The 21,008-nt window shown below is 50.3% G+C and overlaps 2 protein-coding genes across 9 annotated transcripts in view; both read left to right on the plus strand.

Annotated features, from left to right (window-relative positions):
* Positions 1-11,764, plus strand: part of Mknk1 (MAPK interacting serine/threonine kinase 1) — a 39,383-nt gene extending 27,619 nt beyond the window's left edge. For 5 of the 7 annotated variants that reach the window (XM_052177039.1, XM_052177041.1, XM_052177038.1 and 2 more), the window contains 6 exons: positions 2,583-2,638; positions 5,638-5,733; positions 7,104-7,298; positions 7,881-8,045; positions 9,071-9,114; positions 10,489-11,764. In XM_052177039.1, the coding sequence (XP_052032999.1) occupies positions 2,583-2,638; positions 5,638-5,733; positions 7,104-7,298; positions 7,881-8,045; positions 9,071-9,114; positions 10,489-10,723 (791 nt within the window). In that variant the 3' untranslated portion in view covers positions 10,724-11,764. The remainder of the gene's footprint in view (positions 1-2,582; positions 2,639-5,637; positions 5,734-7,103; positions 7,299-7,880; positions 8,046-9,070; positions 9,115-10,488) is intronic. The other 2 variants (XM_052177043.1, XM_052177044.1) reach the window with 2 other exon arrangements.
* Positions 11,765-17,762: 5,998 nt separating this feature from the next.
* Kncn (kinocilin) lies at positions 17,763-20,733 on the plus strand. Of its 2 annotated transcripts, none has more exons than XM_052175625.1 (4): positions 17,763-17,913; positions 18,973-19,041; positions 19,821-19,925; positions 20,654-20,733. In XM_052175625.1, exons 1-4 carry the CDS (start codon positions 17,763-17,765, stop codon positions 20,731-20,733), a joined length of 405 nt encoding a protein of 134 aa, XP_052031585.1. The 2 variants fall into 2 exon arrangements, with proteins under 2 accessions (XP_052031585.1, XP_052031587.1); XM_052175627.1 differs by having other exon boundaries at positions 19,851-19,925.
* The last annotated feature ends 275 nt before the right edge of the window (positions 20,734-21,008 follow it).

Raw genomic sequence — 21,008 nt, forward strand, 5'->3', positions numbered from 1 at the left:
ACATCTCCTCCACATTGGCCTGGTAGGATTAGGTAGTCTTCCTTATCGGATAGTTTAAGAACATCTGTAATGAATTAAATCTTTTTGTATGTCGATAAGTCTGTTGGGCTATTATTACATACATGTTTTAATGCCACAGAAAACTGAGTTACCCTCTTGTGTTCCTTCAGTGGCAATTATGGTAATTCAGTTCCTGTGTCATTATGGTAATGATTAAGAGAGATGACAGTCCTCCATGGTAGTTAACACATTACCCTTGTTATGTATTAGGTGAATTATTCATTTATGTAGTTGACTTTATCTTTTGTATGTCTGTGGGCGTATGTGTGTATACATGTCAGGAACTATACCCATGTATAGTGATGGGGTAATTGTGCACAGTTCTTGTCATGTGTATGTATATATACACAGTACATACAGAAGATTCACACAGCTACATATACAAATTCAAGTAAAGGCTTAGAGCCTTTATTATATATGTTCATATTTATACATATACATTTATTATATGTATCACACACACACACACACATATAGTGGTGGTGGGGCCTCTATCCTCTCTCACTAGGCACAAAGAGTTTTAACTTCTAAATTGCTTTCCTTGAAGAAAAGCATTCTTCCTGGTTTGGGTGGGGAAATAGAGGTGGAACAAATAATTTGTTAGCTCTACTTCGTGCACAGCTGTGAGTGCTCGGATCCGTCCACGGATCCCGCTCCGTGTCAGGCGTCTAGCATAGCCAGGTGCGGCAGGTGAGCAGCCAGCCGGGTTCGTCAACTCCTTCTGGTTCCTCGGTGGCTGGAAGTGATCTGCAAACTGCCGTTGTTGCTGCAAACAACGTTGTTGTCCGTGCTGAGGCCTGGACTTTGCACCTGAGCTGAAAATTCCTAGCAGGGGGTGTCTATGCTTTGCACAGCATGATGAATGGAAGCGGTCTGTCTCTGAAAGCTGGGGTGTATGCAGGGAACACCTGCCTGACAAAGATTTACAACTACTCCCCAAGCTGCCTCTGTAGATTGCAAAACTGGGTCACGCTTTGCACAGGAGCCATACCTTGGAGGAGGGGTAAAGGCAGTTTTATTTTTTATTTATTTATTTATTTATTTACAAAAAATGCACTAAAGGGACCAGAGGCCAATGGTGTCTTAGAAGTTCTGAAGTGCTTGTTACCATCTAGCTGGCCCTCTGCTCATGTGACTAGAAGTTGGAGAGGATGAAAAACGATTTCCAGGTGAACGTGGTTGTTTTCTAAATAACTTCATGCCGGGAAGATGAATTGGGCAAGAATGGGTCAGCCTCAAAACAAGTTTCCTACTTTTAAATACTGGACACACTGCAGCTTAACCTCTGGGAAATGACCCAGAGCGGCTGGATGGCTGGAGCACTCGCTCAGGCAGGCCCTTTATTACAGCCTGGTTCCCTGAGTTCCCAGGCCGAGGCACAGATGGGCCACGGGCACCTATTTGGAGTTAAGGCTCTGTGTGCGGCCTGTGATCATCTGTGGGAGCACTTGCCGTAATGGAAAATATCCTTCACTTTTAGTGCGTCGAGCAGTGGCCTGCCTCCATTTGTGCAGGCCGGGCTGAGTGGCTCTGGGTTCTCATTCAATTAGGTGACTGATGAAGTTACCGAGCTTGCTGGAGCTCAGCCATTTCTTCTCTAGTGAAGTAACTTCAGAAGGCTGGGCCTGTTAATAGAGACCTGGAGGGCTGCCTGAGAAGCCGGCCCAGGGAGTTCGGATGTGGCAAGTCCCCTTTCCCCAAACTCTGTGTCTTCACTGCTCCCCAGGCCTGCGAAGCAGCATGTTCAGTCTCTCAGGCAGTGCTGTGTGTGCTGTGTGGATGGAGGGCCCCCTTTCTATGGTTAGAAGATGGTTTTAACCCCAGGTGCTGTCTTGGCCATTTCAGCAAAATTTAACACCCCCGTGGGTCAGCTGCTGTCTGCAGGACTCTGTAGGTGTGGTCCAGACACTGGGGTGTCTCCTCTGAAGAGCTGTGTGCTCCATCAAAACTTTGCTGCAGGCAGGGCAGCCAAGCGCGCACGTGGGGTGGAGCAGGTAAGGGGGAACTGAGAAGCCTTGGGAGAACTGCAGAGCAACACTTGGTCCTCAGTGCATTCCAGGAGTCACACCGGAGGACCTTCTTCTAAAATCAGTTACACAAGAAGAAATGAGGGAGGGCCGCCCTGGTCCCCAAGATGCTCTCAAACAAGCCACTCATTATTTCTGCATCGCCGTCCCGAGCCTTGCCTTTTGCAGGGCTGTCTGCCTTGCTTTATGTCAGGTGGCACAGTAAGAATCCTCGGTTGTCTCTACGGTGCTGAAAGGAGGCTGCCTGGCAGTCATTTAGCGCTTCTTATCCCTGCCAGACTTCTAAAGCCTCTACTTCAAAAGAACTTTGCAGAATCCACTGTGCTTCCGGTGTGACTCTGGTTCCTGCTGCCTCCTGCAGCTCGTTGGTTTTTTAATGTACCATAATTGGGAATTAATCTGCGAACAACAGCATTTGGAAAAAATTAATTGTGTGTGGAATGTTCGATAATTATGTGCATATGTTAACCCTTTCTTTGCTGTTTGTCACTCCAGGCATCGCTCACCGGGATCTGAAGCCAGAAAACATACTGTGTGAATCTCCAGAAAAGGTACTTGGGGCCTGGTTGGGTTCATGTCAGTCAGAAATGCCTCCCTGCCTCCGTGCAGGAAGTCAGACGTTCCCCTGGCCAAGTACCAAGAGCAGCTTAGTGTGAACACAGGAAAACGTTGTACCTAATATGTAATGTCCCCACATTCCAGCCAGATGTGGCAACTCACACCTGTGATCCAAGCCCTCCTGAGGCTGAAACAGGTGGGTCACCATGAGTTAAAGCCAACCTTGGCTACAGAGTAAGATCTTGTCTGAAATGACTCCCATGTCACCCTACCCAACCCCCCAAAAAATTCCAGGTAGTTAGTCCTTGTGCCTTTTCGATCATATCGTCTGTTTGATTGGCTTCAGTCTACAAGCTTGTAAAATATGTGAGCCATGAACAGCATTAATATTTTCTGTCACAGTGCTTCAGGGTAGTTGGTGTGAGTCAGAGACAACTGAAATATGTTCTTTTATATGGCTATGTCTCTGTCCATAAATGCTAACTGTGGTATGGTATTATGCCAGATGGTGTCCACTATTAGAAGTAATAATTAGGAAGCAAGTTCTTGGTAAGAGTTTGTTTCTGTTTCTATCTCCAAAGGTGCTCATTAATAGTAAAACACTAATGCTTCTGTTTAACAATGCTCCCTGTTAACATTAACATTACAAATGGAAGTGTTTGCATTTCTATAGAGTGTATGAATTTAACAAATGCTGTGTTAGAAGAGGTTGAAAATACCAGTAGCTCACATTCACAGCTCCATGTGTATACATGCATGTACTAATGCAAGAACAATGTGTCTCAGTGCGGAAGCTTTAGCTCACAGCTAAGAACAGCCAGAAGTGAACGTGCGAGCTGGTCCACCACACACAGTTCTTTGTGGGTGCTAATGTACTGGCTCAAGTAAAACTTGGGACTTCTGCTGGTCAAGGTAATGCACATCCTTAATCCCAGCAGGCGGATCTCTGAGTTTGAGGCCAGCCTGGCTACAGAGTGAGTTCCAGGACAGCCAAGGATACACAGAACCTGTCTCAAAAATCAAAAACAAAGACTTTTGTGATTGTGACATCTTATCCTTCATAATGTATCATTATTATAATCATTAATAATAATTATAGTTAACATTTCAAATATTCATATTGTGCCAGGCATTTATGTTTATTTAATATGTATAAAACATCTTAAGATAGACATTACTATTATCGTCATTTTATAGATAAAGAAACTGACACTTAGAGAGGTTTTTTTTTTTTAAAAAAAAACAAAAAACAAAAAACAAAAACAGACAGACACTTCCATGGCGAGTGGAAAGGCCTGGCAGACACCATGGTTCTAGAGCAGGCCCTGGAGCCCTGCGGGTGCTTAGAGCTCCCAGGGCTGCCTCTGACTTACAGTGCTTCAGATCCTCTCTCTCATCTGTTCTCCATGGTGCATGCTTATTGCCCCCTTTTTATGGTTGAAAAAAACTAAATTTTAAGAGAAGCTGAATGCCAAAAGGCATTATAAAGAAACTGAAAAGCCAACTTGAATAATGGGAAGAAATATCTGAAAGTCATATATCTGATCAGGGTTTAATGTTCAAAATCTATAAGGGCCTCTTAATATGCTGGGCGGTGGTGGCGCACGCCTTTAATCCCAGCACTTGGGAGGCAGAGGCAGGCGGATTTCTAAGTTCCAGGACAGCCTGGTCTACAGAATGAGTTCCAGGACAGCCAGGGCTACACAGAGAAACCCTGTCTCGCTGAGGGGGTGGAGTTGGGGGGAGGGGGACGAGGGACTCGACCACAGAACAGCAATGGTCAAAGGGCCTGGATGGACTCTCCTCAGAGACTTGCAGGTGGCAGACAAGCACCAGAAAACATATCTGTGCCATAAGTTATCACCAAGCGGCAGATCACAGTGGCCACTAAAACACCTACTAGGCTGGCTAGATTTTTTTTTTTTTTTTTTTTTTTTTTTTTTTTTAGTGGAAAACAATTCTTGATGGGGAAGATGTAGGTAAGTTGGAATCCTTCATACATTGCTGTGAAATGTGGGAAATGGTTTGGCAGGTCCTCCAAAGGCTAAGTGTAGAAACAGCAGTTCTCCTACAGATGTGCCCAAAACTGATAAGAGAAATTGGAATAGGTATTGTGTGCTAATCTCTTTAACATTATTCTTAGTAGCCACTGTGTCCATCAACAAAATGGATAAATAAAATGTGATCTCTGTATACGATGGAATATTGCTCAACCCTAAACAGAATGAAGTTCTGACACCTGCTATAACATGGAGACACACAGCTAGACTACCGGCCTAGCATGCAAGACCTGGGGTTCCACCCCAGCACTGCCCAAAACGGCAACAGTGGAAACACTGGAGCTGAGTGAAGGGAGCTACATTGCGTATAGGGTGCACGCCCCACGTACACGAACCATCTACAGCAGGCTAATCAATCAAGGCAGAAGTCGGTTGCTGTTCTGAGCTGCGGGTCAGAAATGGGCAGTACTTACGAGAGTTCACTCCCCACTTAGCCGGGTGGAAGAATTTTCAAAACTGGTGGTGGTAATGGTACATATTATTGATGACACTAGGTTGTACATTTAAGAATTGTTAAAACAGGGGGTGTGGTGACATGCCTTTAATTTCAGCACTCAGGAAACAAGCAGGTGGATCTCTTAGAGTTTGAGGTCAGGTCTGCTGGCTATTCTGGAACTCACTCTGTATATCAGACTGGCCTCAAACTCAGAGATCCACCTGCCTCTGCCTCCCCAGTGCTGAGATTAAAGGACTGTGCCACCACCACCCAACTAGGTCACAGCAATCTTAACACCATCTAGTTCAGCCCCTCTCCTTTAGGAAATAAAAGAGTGTAGGGGAGAAGGAGAGTCAGTCCTCAGGTGCCTTACTAACCCAAGGACAGGAAATATGGCCTGGTAGAGAGAGCAGCTGTTATTGACAACCAAGCCTCTGTCATGCTGCTGTCCCAATGGCCTCCAGTTTCTTATGACAGGTCCTGTCTTCTTTTGCAGGTGTCTCCGGTGAAAATTTGTGACTTTGACTTGGGCAGTGGGGTAAAATTGAACAACTCCTGCACTCCCATAACCACACCAGAGCTGACCACTCCAGTACGTATGGCCTCGTAGCCTGTGCCCCTGCTGCTGTGTGTGTGGGACATTTGAATCTGTGACACCCAGAACAGAAGGATAGGAAAGGAAGCCCCGCATTGCACTTCTTGAGCCTGAGTGGTCCTTTGGCCCTCAAACCAGCCCCACCCAGAAGCTAATGAAACTGCCACTAGAGTGGCAAAGAGGAGCCCATGTTCTCCACAAGCACAGGCCGCATCCCGACTCCTCCCCAGATGAAAACAGACACTGCCCTGTTGCACATGGGCTCCAGTGAGCCCTGTAAGTCCCTCATCCCCTGTATAGAGGATAGGAGCGATCACCCCACCCAGGACTGTACATGGTTCCTGCTCGGGGAAGATGGTGAGGTCCCAGACATCTTGCACAGAGGATCACTTTTCCTAATGTTTCTCCTCCTCCACATTTCACATTTCAAATGGTAATGCTGGGCGTTCCCCAGAAGACATCTCTCACACATACTTAATGTGCTGTAATTACGATGATTCTTTTGAGATTTGTATGGTTCCATCAGTGAATTTTGCTAATAGCCTTTTTCTTTAAAGACTTGCCTTTAAATATGCTTATATTGTGTCTTATTCTAAGCAACAGTATTAGGAATGTTTTCATATCGGCATCCAACATACAGTGTTCCCTTGTTTTCAAATTCATTAACTCTAATTACCAGAAGCAAACAAACTATCTGTTCTTAAGAGCACTCACCATTCTCTAATCAAATTAGTTACGAGTGGGAGTCGGTGAGCCTGAAATAACAAGGAGGAAGCAAAACGTGTGTCTTTTCTTCCTCCCAGTACTCTCCTGTGCAAGAGCTCAGGGCGTCTCGGCCTGAGGCTGCCTGGCTCTGCCACTGTCCATCCTGAACCTTCTCTTTTTAAAGGGCAAGGAGATTGGCCATTTCATCAGAGTTCAAGACTTGATGGCCTCTGAATTTTAAACCATTAGGTTTCCTTCCTCTAAGCTAGTGGAAAGCTGGGCAAGAGTCACCTTAAAAACCCTATAAGGGATGGAGGCAAATCTCCTCAGATCCCTCTCCCCCGCCATTCTTGGCATGTATACATACAAGGTCTGCTTATAGAGAGATGAGGTAGGAACGTGCTCCTGGGACCACTGGAGAAGGACCCAAAAAGACAGGAAGGTAACGTGGCCGTGTGAGCCATAGCGGTGAGACCTTAGCTGACACTTCTCTTTGTGTCTTTGAGGTGCTGGTGAGACCTGCAGCTTTCCCAAGGACTTCTGTCTGTGACTTTATCCTTCCTTCCTCTTGCTTGAAATACATTCTTCACTTCGCCATCTGCTCGCCCGAGAACTCACCCTCTCTCTTTGCCATCTCCTCTTCCCGTGCCCTTATCCTACAGTGCGGCTCTGCAGAGTATATGGCACCTGAGGTGGTGGAGGTCTTTAGGGACGAGGCTACTTTCTATGACAAGCGCTGTGACCTGTGGAGCCTGGGTGTGGTCCTCTACATCATGCTGAGTGGCTACCCCCCCTTTGTAGGTCACTGTGGGGCTGACTGTGGCTGGGACCGGGGAGAGGTATGCAGGATGTGCCAGGTAAGTGCCACCTGGGCCTCGCTGGGCATAGGTGAGGTCAGCATGATTGTGGGGTACCAAACAGGTTTAAGATAGGAGACTGTCCCCAGGCTGAGGGGGAAACCAGATGTAAAACAGAGATAGACATTTGGCTAGCTATCATACTTGCGGGGAGGGTTGTTGAGAGCAGCAGGTCTGAACACACTCAAGTATGCCTGTCCCTGGGGAAGAAACAAGGCCTGTAAGTAGGTGGGATAAGTACAGAGCAAGAGATGGGCAGGCGTGTGCACTGCCGGGGGCAGAAGGTAGCATGTTGGCAGCGGAGCAGGTTTCAGGAAAGGAACCAGGAACGGGCTCTGTTGGATGGACACTGTTGTATATCACCTCTTCTGTCCTACAAGTGGCATAGCCATTTTGCCTTCCTCAGTCATTGAGTATTACTGAGGGACCTCGGGGAAATTTAGGAGGGAGGCTCTGTCCTTGTCATTCTCAAACCATGAGCAACACTTCTAGCAGAGTTGGAGTCAGGGTGACCAGATAAGTAGCAGCACATCCTGCCCATCCCTGGCCAGTGTGACCTCAGAAGGAACTCTCTTCACCTAGAACAAGCTGTTTGAGAGCATCCAGGAAGGCAAGTATGAGTTTCCTGACAAAGACTGGGCTCACATCTCCACCGAGGCCAAAGACCTCATCTCTAAGCTCCTGGTTCGAGATGCGAAGCAAAGACTCAGCGCTGCCCAAGTTCTGCAGCATCCATGGGTACAAGGGGTGAGTGACCACAGGATGGGTGGCATGACGCCTCTACTGGCCTACAGGAGGTGTCACAGGGAAGCTCTCACCTCACAGTGCGGCTCCCCCCAAGCTGGGGACAGGTGGGGCAGCAGCTCCAGTCATCCTGTGCTAGAAGGAATAACTCCTGACGCAGCCCCTTGATGCACCATAGATTTGCCTCTCAACCTGGCCACCCCCTCTTACCAAACCCCTAGTACTCTGTGAGGATTTGACACATGGATCCCGCTGTTAGCAGAGGCACCCATCCCAGGAAGCAGTCTGGCATTACCGTTCAGGGTCTATGGTATAAAACATTATTAGCTAAGAGTACTCAGAGGCAAGCAAGGCCCTGCAGCTTATGTGACTGCATTCGGGTCATGTGATTCTCCTTGCAACTGAGAGGCAGGGCCCTAAAGGCAAGTGGTGGTGTTTTCCATGAATTCAGAAACCAAGTCCTCACTATAAAACTACCTCCTCCATGGTCAGTCACAGGACGTGAGCTCTTCCCTCCAAGAAGTCTTTGTCCTTGGTCTGCCAGGCCCTAACCAGCCTCTGTCACCCTGCCGCTGGCTGGGAGGGGGCAAGCATTGCCTGCCCAGAGAGATGGCAGGGCTGTTCAGTAGCTAATTCCCATCCACTGCATGCCAGAGCCAAGCCAAGAGAGAGCATGGCCCAGGCCTGGAGAGAGGTAGACCTTGTGGAACGGTGTAATGGATGCTGGAGAAAGCTAGAGGGGACATAGAGGAGCGAGGCCTCTGCTTGACGTGGGGAGGGAGAGTGGCAGGGAAAGTGACTTTGAACTGGGTATTAGGAAGTGATTAAGGCTTTAACAGGAAAGGGGAGAGAGGGCTGGCTGTCTGCAGAGGCATCCGTGACCTCAGAGTGTGCTTCTCCCTGTGAGCATAGCCAAGTCTCCATGATGGGCCATGCACCTGCAGTAACACACCCCTCTCCCGGCCTGGGTGGGGGCAGCTCTTGGAAGGTGGGAGCAGTATTACCACAATCTGTCCTTCCCATTCTAGCAAGCTCCAGAAAGGGGACTCCCCACGCCGCAAGTCCTTCAGAGGTAAACCTTCCATCCTACCGCTGCCTTGGCCTTGGCCTTCCCTCAGAGCTCAGCCACGTGTGGGGGATGGGCCCGTCTTCAGGCTCTGAGGCCCTCTCCTGAGAGTTCTTGGCCACTACCCCTCAGTCCTCTATTGATCTCCATATTCCTCTCTCTCAGCTTCATCTCAGCCCCTCTTTTCAGGAAAACCCCTGTTTTCTACTCACTCGAACATGACTGAATCACCATTTACACCCCAAAGATGGTCCTCATCTCCGGATCATCCTCACGGGAGGGTTCTGCTCCTAGCAAAAGGAGAGGAGGGGGTCAGGGCCTCTGTAAGGCAGAGGGACAAGTTGCCACATATACTGCTAGGCACACAAGAATGATAATGGCCTCTGTGTCTTAAATACTTACCACATGTCCAGTGTGGTACTAAAGGCATTTCACGCACAGTCATGTGTTGCTCAAAGACCAGGGTCCATCCTAAAAAACGCAGTGAGAGAAAGGCCCAGACTTCAGACCCCAGCACTAAAAATAGAAAAGAGAAAAATACAATTTCATCATGTAGAGTCATCAGAGATGACACTGGGTAATAGAATCACATGGTGTGTGTCAGCAACTGAAATGCCATGCAGCCCATGACTATGCTGTTTCTTCACAACAAACTTAAGTTTTCCAGAATCCTTTTAGAGATGGAAAAGGTAAGAGTCATCAGGCTCGAGTTAACTTGTTCTAGGACACAGAGCAGCTGTAGATAAATTCTTACCAAGCTCTGCCCACAGCGATGGAGCTAGGCTGGGCAGGCACTCCCTTGGGAATTCAGCCTCATGTAAACCCATAGTCAGCATCCATGGGGCTCTGAACCACCGCAACTTTTAAGAGGAGCTACCCAAATGGGTCTCTCTGTTCACCGCAGGCTGCCCCCACCTGGAGGGCATTCCCACCCGGCTAAGCTGCTGCAGATGCTTCCTCGTGCCAAACCCCAGGTCCCTCTAAGATGATAACTCAACAGACCCCAAAATGTCTGGCAGATGCCCACCAGGGCTAGGCTCTAGGAGCACAGATGGAAGTAGCACAGGCCTGTACCAGAGCCCCCGCTTGTGGGGGAAGGAGACAGCTGCCGCGCCTAGCTGGGGCAGCGGGAGAGCCTGGAAGTGGGTGCGCTTAGAAGGGACCATTTGCCCTGACTCTCCTGCCCATAAGGCTCAAAGCCCAATCTCATCTTAGTCAAGCGGGCTTCTAAACCAGGCAAAGGTGCTTTGGAGAGAGCATCATGGCCCAGGCAAATCCACTGGATTGTGGAATCCAGCCGCGGGTAGGTACATCCGGGAGCCTGCGAGGCCGATCTCAATCCCGCTGCCCTCCTCTCCGTGCCTTCCCTGGCCCCTGCAGAAACAGCAGCACCATGGACTTGACGCTCTTCGCAGCTGAAGCCATTGCCCTTAACCGCCAGCTGTCTCAGCATGAGGAGAATGAACTGGCTGAGGAACAGGAGGCCCTAGCCGAGGGCCTCTGCTCCATGAAGCTGTCCCCCCCATCCAAATCTCGCCTGGCTCGAAGGCGAGCCCTGGCTCAGGCTGGCCGAAGCCGAGATGCAAACCCGTGTTCGACATCGGCAGGGCTCTGATCCACTGCAGGCACACCTTGTAGACCTGTCCTGGCGGTGCCCCCTGAAAATCTGTAAGGTCAAAGTGTGAAGCAGGCAGAGGGACCTGCCCTGCAGCCCCAGCAGGCCTTTACCAGCCACAAAGGCTCCCGGGTTCCCACCCATCCCCCATTTCCCTTGAGTCCTCAAAGGAGAAAGCGTTTTCTAAAGGGGTTGTCTTTGAAAAGGAAAGCAATCACTTGTCACTTTGCATAATCGCCTGCAGCAGGAACATCTCTTTGCCGGGCTCCAAATGCTCCCAGTGTGCAGATCCCGGATCCAGCTTGCGGTGGGGGCTGCTTGGGCTGCAGCCTTCGGGGAGCCGGCTTCCAGGAGCTGACAGAAGCTGCGGACACACATGCCTCTTCTCCCCTGCACTGTCACCTTCCGGCGATCCTCCCACCTTCCTCTGTCCTACAGACGTCCTCTCTGCCTGCCCTCCCCCTGGCTGAGCAAAGCACCCCTCAATTGAGGAAGGGCAGGGAACCAGATCAGTCTTCCAGTCTGTAGCACATAATCTTTCCTTGCCGTGACCGAAATGTGTCCCTCATTTATCATCCTCTTCCATGTTTGGGATTGCTGCTAAAGTCAGTATTATTTCTTTTTTAAAATATGTTTGCTTTTTTTAACCATGTTTTTCCAGCAGTCATAGAACTTCAAACTGCAAGCCCATGGGTTTCCCCAAGCAGATATCCATGCACTTGGGTTTTAACTTTCTTCCCCACAGTCCCAACCGATTTTAAGCTGTTACTATGATGAAAATATTAGAGACTGCTGCCTTCTCCCAGGTCATGGAGAGAGGCACACACCCAGGGCAGTCAGACTGCTGTGTCTGGGCGGAAGCCCTGCGCCATGCTCTGAGGAATGCTGTGCCTTCTGCCCCAGACATGAAGGCACAGCCACTGTCATAAGCTGTGGAGTCACATAAAACAGATTTGCATACATGACATACAACATTAGTCAACCACAATTACCAAAGTTCTCTCATGACTTGTGCTTGTTTTAATAAATAATTTAAAATTCTGCCTGTGGCAGGCTTGGTGGTGCTTTCTTCAGTTGCAGCCTTGAGGAGGGGGCAGACCTCCAAGATGGAGGCTGGGCCTAACGAGGCGGAAGGAGGATTCCCAGATATAACACCAATGGGTCCACAAGGCGAGACTTGCTCTTCTGTTTGTAGTTGAAGAAATGAAATTTATCAAACACCACATCTATAATAAACAACTCCGCTTTTGAGAGGCTGTTTACCAAGAAGAGGTTGAGGCAGGATCAGAAGCCATCACATAACAGGTTTCAAAAGGAGCTATAAGAGGACCCTGTAACCACCCCCACAGAAAACCATATTTCCCTGTCTAAAGCATTACTATGCCTTTATTGCAGACCTGATGTATGCCCAGGACTGCCCTTGTGCGACCAGAATTGATGACAAAGAGAAATCGTGCCTCCCACCTGTACCCAGACTTGAGGGAGCTGGTTGGAAAGGGACTTTAACTTCCCAAGGTGTCAAGAGGACATCTGGTAACAGGGTCACGGGCTACCTGTTATCCTGTAGTATGAATGCCTGCATATTTGGGTGGCATGGTTGGTGGTCTTCCCTTTGCATCTCCTCATTCTGAGGTGAGGTCAGCTGGAAAACCAGATTTGCAGAATGGCCCAAAGGCTCCCAGCCCCTGGACATCCAGAACTAGGAAATGAATTCTGTCTGTGGACCTGGGCACTGGCCTGGTCAGTCCTCCAACAGGTCCCCAATCTTGCTGCAGCTCCAGACCCCAGGCCCTCATCCTTCTGGCCTTTACTCAAGTTGTATACTATACACACACACACACACACACACACTGGTCCCACTCCCCTAGAAAGCTGTTTAAATGATACAATGCAGCTTTGGTTTTGCTAACAATTGTACATTTATAAAGTGGTAGGTCCATTCTAAGTTTGCAGGCATTTTGTTTGCACAGCTGTTCTATGGGTACATGCTATTATTTTCACATGTATATTTTCCACTGGACATGAAAAACAGGCAGACAAAGTAAAAGAAGGTGTCCCAGGGCAGGATAGCTGGGAATGAATGGTGGGACTTGAATTCCTTCCAGTGAAGCTTGGAATCCAGAGCCTTGGTGCTTTGGTTCCAGTCCCAACTCAGCCACTCCGTGGGCTTTGTTTCCCAGACAAATTGCTTACAAGTTCATCTCTTAGCAGCTCTCAGTGAGGATGGCGGTGTTTAGCACATCAAGCTGTAAAAATTATGAAGGAATGATAAAGAGTCGTGCTGATCTAGGAACATCCAGCAGGTAGTCCACTATCCTTAGTTATCTTGCTGCACTTGTCTCCTGGGTAGAATTAATAAAACTATAACACCAAGCTTAGTAATACCACCCCTCACCTTCCCGGGGAGTCCTGAGAGGCCCTGCATGGTATGTAGATTGATCTAACTTTGAGATGTCCAGTCTCTGGCCCTGGAGATCCTTATTTTAATTGGCTGTTCTGCCCACCACTGTGTCCAGGGACTGTCAGAGGGCCAGCCGGAGTGCCAGGGAACCGCCTGCTATTGGAAGCTGGAGGTTTTGGGTTCTGGTCCTGCCTGTGCCACTGTTCCCTGGGGTACCACGATGTCATAGCTCTGCTGGACAGAGACATGGAGGGCGCTCAGAGGGAGCTCTGAGGCATGGCGCTTCGCCTAAGCCTTGAGGCTTAGGATGGATGGTAAAGCCAGTTTTCCAGCCCCAGGGATCACTCCGGACTGTAGTCTTCAGGGAGCCAGCTTCAAGGAGATGACAGACGCTAATGACATTCGTGTCTCTGCTATCAACTATCTCTGGCAGTCCTTCCATCTTGGAAAGAGAACTGGTTCTAAGCCGCCTAGAATGCCTCAGACCTTGGGCAGTGGTGGCACACACCTTTAATCCCAGCACTTGGGAGGCAGAGGCAGGCGGATTTCTGAGTTCGAGGCTAGCCTGGTCTACAGAGTGAGTTCCAGGACAGCCAGGGCTTTACAAAGAAGCCCTGTCTCGAAAAACCAAAAAAACAACAACAAAATGTCTCAGACCTCGGGCCTCATTTCTCAAATCCACCTAGAGGCCATTGGTCTAGCTTCAGTACTAGTTCTAATTGGACCCTGGGAGCTCTGGCCGTGGATGGCCAAGTCCCTGGGCTTCCATGTGTCCACCTTGGACCCTGGGGCCTCTTCTCCCTCCTGGCCCACTGCCCTTGCCAGACCCAGCTCCACAGCCAGCTTACATTGTTCATGCCGACGACTCCAGCGGCTTCAGATCTGGAGAGACCCTAGGAGCAAGGTCCCCAGAAGGCTGACATTCTTGTTTCCATGGTAGCAGTTGCCTTGGAAGCTGCTTCCCTGACTTCAGCTTCTGAACCATCCAAGAAAGCTGCCCGTCCCCCAGGGGACCCGTGAATTAATCACACTGTTCGGGGTTCTCACCCATCATGGAAAATAAGTAGAACCAAACTAAACTGGGTCTCGTTCAATCATTCCCTCCACACACTCAACCCACACTTGGACGTGGCATTTCTGAGAAAGAACGGGCATAGACAGACACCTTCCACAGTCGGGCACCTCCACAGCAGACACTCACCATGGGCGGACATCTCTGTAGGCAGACACCCTCTCAGCCTTTGCCTCCCTGGAGACGAGAGAGAGTCTGTGTGGGGCTGAGTGTGAGCCATGGCTCAGTGGGGCTCTGAGTCCTATGGTTCCAGGAGAACCCAGGCTCCCACGAGAAGGACTCTGGTCCTTGGAAAGGCTAAGAACTCACGGAGCCTAGGCCGCTGCAACTCACCGTCTCCACAGACGGTTTCCTTGAACTCATCTCTAACTGCATGTAAATCACTCAGGGATCAGCATGTATTTCCTCAGGAGTTGTCTAGCCTACAATGAAGGAAGAATGGGAGAGCAAGCAGTTGAGTGCTTATGTGTGGTGCATGCGCACATGCGTGTGCATGCGTGGAGAGGCCAGACGTCAAGCTCAGGTGTTCAGGAGTCATTCATCCTGGGGTTTGGTTTTGTTTCTGAAAGAAAAGTTTTTCATGGAGACCTGAGACTTACTGATTCAGATACATCGGCTGGCCAAATTCAGATACATGAACTTCAGGGACCTGTCTTTGCCCTCTGTAGCAGTGGAATTATTAGTGTGTGACGCCATGCCTGGCTTTTAGTGTTTGTTCTGGGAATCAAGTTGAAGTCCTCATGCTTGCACAGCAAGCGCTTTACTGACTGAGCCATCTCCCCAGTGCCTCTACAGTGCCAAACGGAACGTCTACCTTTGAATTTGGACTCTGGGTTTTAGAGATCAGAATTTTCTTGAATCTAGCTTGAGGTACAGTACCTAGGCTGGTGCCTGATGTAAGACAGAGCAAGTGGTGAAGGCCAGCCCAGCCCCAGAGCCTCTGTCTTGATGACTGTGTGGGAGCCACTCTTGGCCTTGGACCTTGAGAGGAGCTGGGACTGGCTCTACTAACCCCTAGTGATGCCAACACTCAAGAGCGAGTGGGAGGCAAGGCATTGTGGGCAGCGATGTGACTCCTGAGGGAGCGCACATTCATGGCCATTTATTTTGACAACTCCTGCTAAAGCTAGCTCAGAAATGCTTTACAAAGGACAGAGACGTGAGATATAAACTGGTGATGAATTAGAGGAAAACTCAGGCCTTGTCCTGGAAACATGGAGATGGCAGTGGAATGCTTGGCTTCAGAGGCTCCATCTTTATGGGAGCTGAGAGGCCATCCAAGCTCTGTGGTCCTACAGTGGAGGCTCCCTTCAGGTGCCCTTGGGACCTGTTTGACCCCTCCCCCACACTGTAAAGCATGAGCAGACTATTGATAGAGACAGGGCTTACTTTATGCCCTCTTTTCTCTAATGACTCAAGGTGGAAATGTTGGGCCAAGCCCAGAGCTCCGTCCTATCCTTTATCCAGAAGCTTCAGCCAGGTCTCTGTAGCATAGCATTCTGCAGAGTGTGAGGCTGGAAGGCCATGTAACTGGGAAATGGGGTGGGGTGCTATAGGGGAAGAAGCTGTGAAGTTGAGACCTATCCAAACCTAGAAAACTCTCATCCTGAGACCAGCATCTGTAAAACTGTTTCCTCTCTGCTCTGGACCTGTATGACCAGCACGTAGTTTTGCATCCCGATCTCTGCCACCCTTGAGGTAGTCATGTAGCCTGGTGGCCAGGATACAGATTAAACTTCCTCTCACCTGGAATTCCTCTTCATGCAAATGAAGCATTCTCCAGCCCCTCAGCCCCAGCCAGTGATGTACATTCATCCCCAAAGCCCCTACCAACTCCCCAAGGTTTATACAGCCCTTATCTCTGCCCCCAATTAAGAGCTGTTTCACTAAAAGTTGACTCCGGAGAAGGTTGTTTCTCTCGCATTGACCCCAACCAAGATCTGCCTAACCACCAACCCCAGCTAAGCTTCCCTCCTGCCCAGCCCAGTGCAGATATACCCAGAGGGGAGAAGCAGGCCAGAATCAGTAGCAGAGTTCACAGTCTCCAAAAGAAACAGAGCAAAGAAGAGGAAGGAATCCTTCAGTGGGGCGGCACAACAGCCCAGACATGGTCACAAAGGCTGCGCAGGAATGGCTGTCCATGTAGGTCTTGAGGGACAAAGGAAGGTTTGCAAGCTCCAGGCAGATGCTCAGCAGGGAAAGGAAAGAAGAGCTTGAGGAGGGAGAAACGGTGGAGGGAGGGGATTGTGAGGCTGGTGGGACCGAAGGCCTGGTGGTAAGAAACGGGCAATGAAAGGGATAATGTGACCTTGAGAAGCGTCCCCAGGTTCGAGCAGGGAATAGCTGGAAGACTGGGAATGCCCTGATTCATACAGGTCCAGGGATTGCAAGTGTTGATGAGGACTGGTACTAGGCTCTAGGAAAGAAGGGCAGGAATCAGGACTGCCTGATTGTGTTACCGCTACTCGGGCTCAGTTCAGTTGGTCCTCCAAACAGGTTCACCAGGTCAGCCAGCCTAGGTAGAGGTACTCAAGCTAAGAGGTCCCTACCATGTCCCAACTTCATGACACTTGTTCCCCAGTTCCTCTGTCCAACCCTACCCTACCCAACTGGCTCTTCCCAGCCAGGAATTGCCAGGGCTTAGCTGTTCCTCCTACTAGAAGCTAACATGGGGTGCTACCAGTGCCTACCTGAGATCAATGGGGCTTCTTAAGATCAAGACTTAGGCTAAGACCTCTCAGCCCTACCTAGGGCCAGCGGCTGACAGAAGGGTTGGAGAAGCATGGGAGGCACAGGGAAGACAGGAGACATGGAGGGCCATCCCTCCCTCCATGGTTCCAAGCAGGGCCCCAGGTGCACCTCTAGGCCAAGGGGCAGAGACCAGCAGAATCAGCCTTGAGCACATGACTGGGGAGTCTCCTCACATCCTTACCCACTGAGCACCACAGGAAGCCATGAGCCCAGTCAGTCTTCCTGCTCAGGAAGGAACCCACAGTGGAACCTAGGCTGTCTGCCCACTGGAGCCTGGGGATGCAAGGGAAGCTCATATTGCAGGCGAGGCTCGTGAATAACTCATCACCTGCTTGCTGCCTGCACCTCTGAGAAACCTGTTTCCTAGGCCTGCCCCTGACCCCGCCTTGCATTTCTTTAAACTTTAATAGGCCCAGGCTCCAAGGCAACTGAGCAGGGCCCACAGAGCTGGGACAAAAGTTGAGCAAGAGAACTTGGGCCCAGCTGATGGCTGATAGAGGAGGAGCCCATGGTGCAGGCCCACCTACCTAGAACCCTGGCCAGAGTGGAAATGTGGCCAAGCAGGGACCCCAAGAGCGGCCTCTGGCTTCAGAACTCTTCACAGGAGGAGGAGTAAACTGGAGTGTTGAGGTCAAGCCTTGGGGCTCCTGGAAAACTGTGGGATAAGGTTGCAGATAAATCCCAGGCCCAGATCGGCCTAAAGACGTACAGCCCAGAAGTTTCCACCCTGGATATAGTGCCCTGACAAGGAAGCATCCATCCAAGAAGGCCAAGACTCCCAGAAGGCCTGGAAGCAGCGCCCTGGGTAGACCTGCATGGACATCCCCATTAGCACCAGAGACTTCCGCTGCCTGCAGCTGGCCTGTGTGGCCCTTGGCCTGGTGGCCGGCAGCATCATCATCGGTGTCTCCGTGTCCAAGGCTGCCGCTGCTGTGGGTGGTATCTTTCTTGGTGCTGCTGGGCTCGGTGAGCAGACACGGGGCTGAGGCAGAGGGAGGGGGTTTTCTGGGAAGCAGGAGTCTGGTGAGGTGAATAAGAGGTGAAGGGCTGGGCTGGTCAGCGGGAATTGGCTGGAGAGCGTGAAAGCCAAAGTTATAAACAGTGCAGCCTCCTCGGAGTGCAGGAAGGAGAGCCGGCCTGGGGTTGGCTGAGTGTGCTGGATGACAAAGGAGGGCAGGCTGCTGTCCCACACCTTTACCTGGTGGGATCTTGTGTTTGTGGCAGGATTCATCAGCCTGGTTGGAGTAGGGTGATAGAGGCCTGTAAACCGAGACAGCTCAGACAAAAGACTCTCCTCATTGTATCAGCAGCAAACAGTTGTCTGTCTGTCTGTCTGTCTGTCTGTCCTAGTCAGGCCCATTAATGTAGAATGCCATCTCTCACCCCACCTCCCTGTCCAGGAGAAGCTGGAGTTCTGTGTCTTCAAACCCTGAGTGCCAGGGGCATTTGGTCTGGGAGGACAGCAGGGCAGGTCCCAACCTGTGGCTTTCTGGCCATCAGGTCTGCGTGGGGAGGAGTAGCAGTGGAGCCTAGAAGGCCACAGTAGAGGTCTTGGGAGAGGAGAGAGCTGGAAGGGGAAGGGGCAGTGATATTGGTGTTACTTGGCCCAGTTCTAGCAAAAAAAAAAAAACAAAAAACAAAAAACAAACCAAAAAAAACACACAAACAAACAAAAACAAACAAACAAACAAACAAAAAACAAAAAAAAGCAAGTGAGCAACCAATCTGTTCTTCACCTGCGCAGAGTAGAGTCAAGGGCCTGCACACCTGTGACTTGCAGAGTCTGTAGCTCCTTCCCCACAGAGGTGCTGAATCCCCAGTCAGGGCTGAGTGCTGGGGAGGCACACACACACACACACACACACACACACACACACACACACCTCCCATTTACATCCCACAGTCCTGATCCTTTGTTCCTGTGCCTCCTACATCACCTTCATAAACAAACCGCCCACCCCAACCTCCTGCATCTCACATCACTCAGGCTTTCTCCATCACAGCATTTTCTGTGTCCCTCCTCAGGGCTCCTCATCTTCGCCTACCCCTTCCTGAAGGCTCGGTTCAACCTGGACCACATCCTACCTGCCATCGGTGAGCCTTTCCTCCCCCACAAACCCTTTGTGTGCAACCTGTGAGTGACTGTCAGTGAGCATGCCCATATGTGAGAATGCTCCTGGATGAGTGTGTGTGTGTGTGTGTGTGTGTGTGTGTGTGTGTGGTGTGTGGTGTATGCCAGAGTCACCATGGCTACAGAGTAGCAGAATCCAGCAGCTGCTTGAGCAGACAGAACTAAACCTCAGGAATCTGTGTCCCTTAAGAGTCTTTTCACTCCCAAAGTCTCCAAGCTCTCCAGATGACACACTCATCTCCAGCGCAGTAAAGACCCTCTAATGCCTGGAGTCCCACAACCTCTTAATAGTTTCCGCCTGACTTCCACAGCCCGCACCCAAACTCCCAACACCCTCAGTCCTGTGGGGCTTCACATACACCTCCCTCCCTCCTTAGTAACCCACCACATCTGGCCAGGTGTGGTGGCGCACACCTTTAATCTCAGCACTAAGAAGGCAGAGAAAAACAGATCTCTAGTTCAAGACCAGCCTGGTCTACAGAGCAAATTCCAGGCCAACCTGGTCTATGTAGTAAATGCCAGGACAACCAGGGCTACACAAGGAAATCCTGTCTCAAAAGCAAAACAAAACAAAAACCACGACCATTTTTTCAAGGATTTGTTTCTTCTGCCCTTCCCAAATCAGCCTAGATAATGTGACCTAGAGGAGCACAGGAGAGCAGAGACAGCCACCCACGGAGATTAGACAACAGGAAGAACTTCCTTTCTCAAGCTGGGCTTGATTTGGGGGATGACCCAGTAGATGGGAATTTGGGGTGCTCTCATCCTGCAGGAAACCTGAGAGTCCATCCTAACTCAGGACCAGACCATGGGGAGGGAAGATCTAGCAACAACGGCAATAAAGAAGGTAAGTGCCTGACTCCATCTTTTGCTTCTGCTTTCAGACTGGGCAGCTCTGTAGGTCCTGGGAGGAGCTTTGAAGGTCTTAGGCAGGGAGGCGTCCCCACCCAAGCGATCAGCTTCCAGAGGTGCAAGCCCTTCTCATTTGTCTTTGGTGTTTCCCTGTCCTGCCCAGCAGAGGGCCTCCTGCTTTCTTTTCCCTTACCCACTGGGCCTCATGTCCTGGTTACTGTCCACTCTCCTCCTGGTGCTGAAACATGGCTCTTGGCAATGATACCTGAAACTAGGCATCTTCTCCTCCCCTGAGGGAGGAGTGTCTCCAAGGCAACCCAACCCCATGTGTTGATGCGTCCCTCTAGTGCTTACTCAGCAGAAGGGTCCATTCCAGATGCCACCCCAGCTTGGTTCTCACAAACGGCATGCTGGGAAGTACTATAATAAACTTCATTTTTTTTCTGCTTTCTTTGGTGTTTTAATATGAGGTAACTGAGGAACAGAAAGATTGCCTGACACACCCAAGATCACATCTGGGAGGCAGCGGGACCAGGACTGAAGCAGCAGCTCCTGAGTCTGCTCCACACCCTGTTCTTGGTCCCTAGGGCTCCCCATCTCCCTCTCCATCCCAGCTCTGCCCTAGGCTCCTGGAGCATGCTGACCCCTGCTCTTTGGGCTTCCTGATCTGACATCTCAGTGGGCATCTGCGCTCAGGCATCCCTGTCCTGCTGTCTCCTCCAGGAGCCCGCGGCGGCCTGTCCACGGTGACCAGAACCCTGGAGAGGCTGAAGCCCGGAGGCCGGGGAACTGAGGAGGGCTGAGCCCATCTCACCTCCCCACTCCCCCTACTCAGGGTCCTCCTTCAAGCTGGAAGATGCGGATGTGTGCCCTGGGAGTGCTGGGCCTGCCTTCTCTTCCAGTGAGGCTCTCCCTAGCAGATTTCTTCACTCCTGGCATCGTGGAAAGACCCACGGGACCCTCTTCCCTGGCCTCATTGTTCTGGACAGCATCTCAACTTTGTTCCTTCATTGATCCCTTATTGGAATTTGATCAAAGGCCCTTGACTAGAGTCAGAGATGGTTGCTTTATCCTGGCC

This window comes from Apodemus sylvaticus, chromosome 3, assembly GCF_947179515.1.
Source record: "Apodemus sylvaticus chromosome 3, mApoSyl1.1, whole genome shotgun sequence".
In the NCBI taxonomy this organism is placed as follows: Eukaryota; Metazoa; Chordata; class Mammalia; order Rodentia; family Muridae; genus Apodemus; species Apodemus sylvaticus.

Excerpts from the sequence above, each read along its gene's own strand:
- Kncn (XM_052175625.1), top strand. The coding sequence starts at position 17,763 with ATGGACATCCCCATTAGCACCAGAGACTTCCGCTGCCTGCAGCTGGCC. Across the intron at positions 19,042-19,820 it reads CCACATCCTACCTGCCATCG|ATGGGAATTTGGGGTGCTCT; the intron begins GTGAGCCTTTCC and ends ATGACCCAGTAG. Across the intron at positions 19,926-20,653 it reads CAACAACGGCAATAAAGAAG|GAGCCCGCGGCGGCCTGTCC; the intron begins GTAAGTGCCTGA and ends TGTCTCCTCCAG.